Source organism: Porites lutea, chromosome 1 (assembly GCF_958299795.1).
Source record: "Porites lutea chromosome 1, jaPorLute2.1, whole genome shotgun sequence".
Taxonomy (NCBI): Eukaryota; Metazoa; Cnidaria; class Anthozoa; order Scleractinia; family Poritidae; genus Porites; species Porites lutea.
Genome location: NC_133201.1, coordinates 40,095,938 through 40,102,467, shown reverse-complemented (window position 1 = coordinate 40,102,467; position 6,530 = coordinate 40,095,938). Strand labels below are relative to the sequence as shown.

The 6,530-nt window shown below is 39.2% G+C and overlaps 1 protein-coding gene across 1 annotated transcript; it reads right to left on the bottom strand.

Moving 5' to 3' along the window:
- Positions 1-1,860: 1,860 nt before the first annotated feature.
- Positions 1,861-2,970, bottom strand: LOC140938507 (substance-K receptor-like). The gene has a single exon (XM_073387993.1). The coding sequence runs from the start codon at positions 2,915-2,917 to the stop codon at positions 1,871-1,873; it is 1,047 nt and encodes a 348-aa protein (XP_073244094.1). The 5' UTR covers positions 2,918-2,970; the 3' UTR covers positions 1,861-1,870.
- Positions 2,971-6,530: the final 3,560 nt, after the last annotated feature.

Here is a 6,530-nt window from a genome sequence, read left to right as displayed (position 1 = left end):
AAAGCTTGATATTTAACGATATCCATATATCGTAAACGTTTATACGCGTAAGTTTACAGTATCGCATGGGCAGCTCGGAAGAATTTTCAACAATAAGAAATACTCATCATATGATCTTTATGAGGTACAAAATTATGTGTCAAACTTTCTTTCCAATGATTGGCTGCGAAGCTTTCAAATTTAAGCCAATCAAGACTTTTTTCCCCTAAAGTTGCAATTGGAAAGGTGTTCCGAAAAATTTAGTTTCGTTTCTATGATCGCAGAACAGAAAATGCACTTAAATGCCCCAGCATAGAAAGATTATATTAGACCGCATCGTAATGCTACTTTAAAGTAGTGTAGGATTTGTATCACGTCCACTGAATTCAAACATACAGAATCCCTTTTTTTATAGTCAAGGAGGATGAATTATATCGTGCAAAATATAGGCCGTCAAAAGGGACAATTGTTTACAGTTAGTTGGCCTTTATTAAAATTTTGGTCTGATCGGGGGTTACTAAAACAAATTAATTGAACTATGGCGCCAGGAGCAAATTAATGAAAGAAAATTAATTTTCTATACGCCAACTTGTGAGCACCTGCTAACTTTGAAAGGAAAAATAGGAAAATTTTCTAAATTTACATTCAGTGAAAATTTTCCTGTCGTTTTCTACTCAGTATATGAAATAGTTACTTTCTTTTGGTGAAAAATTTTAAAACTTAAACATTTCGCAATCTGGCGAGAAAATGCTAGTATTCATGGAAAATTACTGGAGAGAAGAAAGATAAATTGCTTTTTTTGTCACATGAAAGGGAAAATATTGTCAATAAATAATAAGAAACCCCCACATTTGTAAGCGACGTCTCAGTCTAAGGGCACTGGGATTACAGAAATTATATATTTTTTTAACAGTGTTCTTCTCTTAAAAGCCTTGTGGCTAGAAGCGTTCTCGAGTACTAAAATGAAGATGAGCTAATATCGTTTTGGTTACGTAAGACGTTTCTAATATGACAATTTATGTCCTTTTAACACGAAAGTAGAAAGATTTTTGTTCATTAAAATTAATATCAGAAGTCATTACAAGCGTGGGTTAAACAATAACAGCTTGGTTTTCGGCTTTTATTTTTATCATAGTAGTTTCAATAACAATACAATTGGGTTTACAAACTTACAGCAAGTTTTCATTCATTGAACGCAACGGCCATAAAGTATGATTAGTCTAGTAACTCTACTAGACCAGGACCGGGGTGACCGTACTACACTGAATTGACTAGAATTAATCGTTTGTCAGCGTTTATCAGCGTTTGTCATTTATCCGACACGTTATCAAGATCTATTTGGCGTAGGAACTCATTTCTTAACATCAATGCAGGGATATTAGTCTCGTTACATTCAAATGGGGCAAAAATTCTAAATAGCCTACAAAGGCCTCCTCACTCTGCCTTAAACACATCCGCACAAACTCGTTTACCAGACTTGCTCAGTAAGATAAAGATTTCCAGCATAACTTTCAGTACCATTATACGCAAACAAGAGGGCTGGTATTTAAAGCTTGAAATTTTCAGAGTAATAAAATGATAAGCAGACTCGAGAACATTAACTGGTTCGCGAAGTTAGTTAACTACAAAAAACGTCGCACAAAAACGTGCGAAAATGAAAAATTTCGATTACGATCATCAAGACACGAGAAACTGTAAAAGTATGGACTTAGGTAAAAAGCTGCAGAAAAAAAAACAACTATTTTTTGCGTTTTTGAGAAGTAATAATTCTCTCTTTGAAATGGCTAAACCTTTTTTTTTGTTCAGTCAGTTTAGGCATTGCAATCTTGAAGGGGAAATTTTCTGCGCGGAGTTTATTCATCTATCATTATCCACTTACTTACACCGTATATTATATTTGTATCGTTCTGTTACTTGAATTGGTAAGATCTAGGGTTTCCAAAATCGTCGATTTTCGCCTATGATCGGTTTCCACGGTGTGGCGTGTATGATCGTCATCATTGCTTGTTACAACACTGTCTGTATTGTGGGTGCAAAAGGCCCTGAGTCGAACTTGTGATTTTATGTTCCTATCGAAGGCACAGTAAATAACAGGATTTATAGCCTCATTAATAAAGGTGCCAAACATGGCTACCTCCTGCAAAAGTTGCCCACGATGGACATCCTCTGTGCCAGAGCTAATCCGAACGAAACTTAAGACAAACGTAGGAAACCAGCAAACGATGAATGTTATTGCAACAAGGCCAGACGTTCGTGTTACACGCTTCTTATTTCTGTAAACAACAGAACGTCTCGCTGAATTAGAGAAGTTTTCAGCTGTCACTGTTGGACTTATCCCCCACATCGTTAATGCCACAAGGGAATAATGCCAGCACATGATCAAGAACGGCAACAAGAGTATAATTGACATCTCAACGGCTTGGTACATCTTATCTAGCCATGGAATTGGTATTGCTTTTGGTCTGCAGATGATTTTCGAGTCAATCTCATCGATCTGGAACATGTACAAATAAGGACTTGCAGCAAAAGCAGGGAGAAGCCATGACAAGGTTATCATTCTCTTTATCTGCCTTGCTCTTAGCTTTGGAAGATAAGGACGAGCGACGCTGCGATATCGATCAAAGGAGATCAAGGCATGTGTAATAACTGCCGTGCCAGATACAGCAATTTCAATAAATTCCACAATCTTGCACAACACTGTACCAAAGACCCATTTTCCCAGAAGCTCACGGACAAACTCAAACGCCATGGTTAACAAACCGACTGTAAGATCGGAAAGCACAATGTTAAGAATAAATTGGTAAGTCGGTCGATTTCGTAGAAGATATCGTCGACATTTGATGAGAACCCAAGCCACAAGTGAATTTCCCACTATAGTAAGTGCAAAAATGACGCCAACAAAAGCGGCTTTGAAGCTATCTACTGATGAGTAAGACATTATGCGGATAACCTTTTCGCTCGATTAGCAGACATTAACAGTCTGTTTTGAGATTGCAGCATCTGGTTGGAAAACGTATCACCAAGATTCAACCAATTAACAGGCAACAGGCAAACAATTGGGCGTAAGATCTCGTAATGACTTCCTTAGATTAATCATTCATAACACCCAGGAAATAGGTAAATATGAGGATGAATTAAATTATGCTGCAAGATTGGCAGCTTTCCATTTCAATAATTTCGTCAGGGTCAAGTTAATGTTTTGTTGGAACACAATAATGAAAAGTTTGACCGGACGGTTTACACAAGTATTGTTAATTTGACAAGGATATTTGTAATTTATACCACTACGTTAAGTAAGAATTTCTTTATTATACTCTTGAAGATAAAAGGCCTTAAAGAGAGGGCAACTAAAAGTGGGCGAGATACAGCGATGTTCAAAAGGAAAAATGTCCAAAAAGGTTTTTTTTTTCGTTTATCCTCATTAGGTCATCCAGAAATCACCTAGGTTATGTGTCACAAACTACGACCAAAAACCTTTGACTTATCGACTTATTTTAAGACATCATCGTCGTCTTACCTGAAGAATGAAAATAAGTTAGCTGGATAATTCTGATAATTCCTCTGATAAGTAAAACCTAATTGTAACGAAACGATAACAATAAACATGTGCTCCATGAAAAAGTGCACCCTGCAGGTATGTGATCACCACTTCATGTAATGCTTGTTTGTCTCTTACATGCTCCCCCGCCGAAAGACGACTGGGGGTCTTTCTACCTAAGCATAAGCTTGCACCGAACACAAAACCTAGTCGGAAACTAAATGATCGGTACGACGTCTCTTGAAAGTTTACTAAACTATCTTAACCTTACGAAACAGTTCAGATACTTTTTGGTGCTTATTCTACAAAATTTTGAAGTAGTAGCTTCAAACAGGCTTGGGTTGATGCTCTCTTGGAAACCTAGTAACTGCTCTTTCACTAGAAAGAGATTTCGGACATCTCTGCGGTACACTCCGTCTTCTGTTCTGACGAAAACGTGGCGTACTATGCCTCGGTGATCGGGAAATATTTGCTCTACCAAGGCCTTTGGCCACTGTTTCCCGAACAAGTTCTTGTCTGCTAACAACACTAAATCTCCAAGCTGGAAGTTGGACTATGTTTATAACCACTTCTGGCTTTATTGGAGCGTCGACAGATATTTTTTTTGTCCACCTCTGCCAATACTCATTTGTTAGAAGATGAACTAATTTCAATCTGTCTTTGAATCGGTTTCATTCGTCGAAAAATTCTGGGGATGAGCATGGGTTTCCACGCAAAAGAAGAATTTGTTTTCGTGTCAATGCTTTCAAATCTTGCGGATCAGTAGAAAGAGGCGTAATTGGTTTGTCATTCAAAATCTTCTCTACTTCACCTAGAAACTTTCTTAGGGTTAGTTCATTCATGAGATGTTCTCCTACCATTGGAATGTAGAATTCTTCTGATACGCCACCTTGATAGCTAGCGCGGAAGGGTTTCATTCGATTCCCCTCAGAGTCAATATTGACTGAATCTTCCCTTGGTCCCAGACGTTCAACTCCTCAACGACTTCCAATTCAGCTCCTCTTTAGTTGGTGCCGTTATCTCTGTAGATAATTCTCGAGAGACCTCTTCTACCAACGAAGCGTAAAACGGTACTGATAAAAGAAGGAAGCGGCCTGGTCACGTGCTCTTCAATGGCCCGGTGCAGACGCCACACTTTTCATAAGCCGAACCTAGTTCGAATTAAGGCCGACCCAAATTATTTAGACCGGCTAAATTGATTCAGAAGCCGATCTTAATTCCAGTAGAGCTAACTTTAAAAGGAGAAAAATGATTATTTCGGTCAAGCTGCTTACAAATACGCTATAATAATTTACGCATTATTAGGTTCGGTACATGAAAGTTTGGCGTCTAAATCAAAGCCGTTCCAAATTCGATTCAAAGTCCAAATTCCAAGCTGGGATAGGCAGGAAGAACTGCTGGGCCGTTCCATACTGAAACAGGCGTTCCGAATTGATTCAGACGCCGAACTTTTCATTTACTTGATTCAATGTACATGTATTAGGTTCGACTCATGAAAAGTTCGCTGTCTGATCCGGGATTAGCTTGGCTTTCTGACGTTTGCACACATGGCACGTGCTAAGAATATGCTTTACCGTAGAAACTGCATCGACGATCCAATGATGCTGCCTAATCCCGGCTAAAACTTGATAGGTTTCCACAATCCGTATGGCTTTGTTCTTTACGTATGTTCTTGACGTATGGTACCCGGTACCATACGTTACCCCTTCGTCTGTCTTTAGAAGGTCTCCCCACTTCTGCTCAGGCTGTAAAGGCCACTCTTCAATCTCCTTCTAGGAGAATTCTGGACCACAGGGTCACCCTTCTAGTCTTCCTGTCACCGAGGCCTTGATCCCTCGGGAAGCGTAATCTGATGTATTGAGCTTTGATCGGAGGTGCCGCCACTTTCTTGGCTTTGTTCTTGACGTATGGTACCCGGTACCCGATTGGATAAAAAAGGTTACAACTCTTCGCACTTTATTGGAAATGGTGAAGGTGGCTTACTACAGTTTTTGGATGAAAACGATCGCCCTTTTTCAAATGGGAACATTTTCAGCAACTGAGGGTCTCTACTGGACTGTTAATCACTTAAAATTGATGTAAATTATCATTTTACCTTCTAAAAATATTTTATTGCGTAGTTTAAGGCGAAATATAGTGACCGAGCTCCCAAAAAGGGGACTGGAAACTAAACCTTTATAGAAGAAACCAGCCGTACGACCCTATCTGAAAATTTCAGGATTTGTTCAGTACTTAGAAATACTGGTTTTGAGAGACAGACAGAAAAATCCCAAAGACAACATTTTTGCAAAAGCCAAAACTGTGAAATTTTGTCTATAGGATTTGTTTGAAAAAATGTTGACGGTTTTGTGTTAATGTTATCTACAAACTCTCAAAATTTCAACTCAGGTTGTACGGCTAGTTTTTAAGAAATTTAGCGTGGAAATTGTCATTTTTGAAACCTCCATAGACGAAAGCATTGCGCATGCGTCATCCTTCAGGGGAAGCCCTACACGCGCGATCGCGCGTGCAGCTCTGTTTTCTCGCCTTGAGACTGCCTTTGATTCGTAGCGCTGGCCACCATCTGTCAAGCTAAAAATGCGTTTTGGACTATCTTTGCACGGTCTGTTACAGCGTGGTTACCACAACCTAACATTCACCACTGAAAAGTTTGCTGGAGCTTTGTGTCGCCGTGTCAATAGAGTCAACAATATTTTGCTCCGTCATTGAGAACTTAGTTCTTAGGTACTTTGCTTTGGAACATAAAAGAACATTTATTTGTTAACAAGTGAACGTGGCTGCATATAGTTTCTCCGAGTATTAATGTGTGCAAGCTGGATCGTGGCAAACAGCCTTCAGAGAAAGACTACTCGACAATTTTTGTAGACAAAGTCATTGCTCGTTCTCGCAGGTCAGACTCTCATCATGGGAGCTATGAATTTAGGTACTGATGTACGTCTGTTTTCGTGCGTGCTTCTGCGAGCAAGATTGATTGCTTTGTTTTGTTTATCACTACTCTGCAAGCAGTGGTTTC

Coding starts and splice junctions, on each gene's coding strand:
- LOC140938507 (XM_073387993.1), bottom strand. CDS start 2,917: ATGTCTTACTCATCAGTAGATAGCTTCAAAGCCGCTTTTGTTGGCGTC.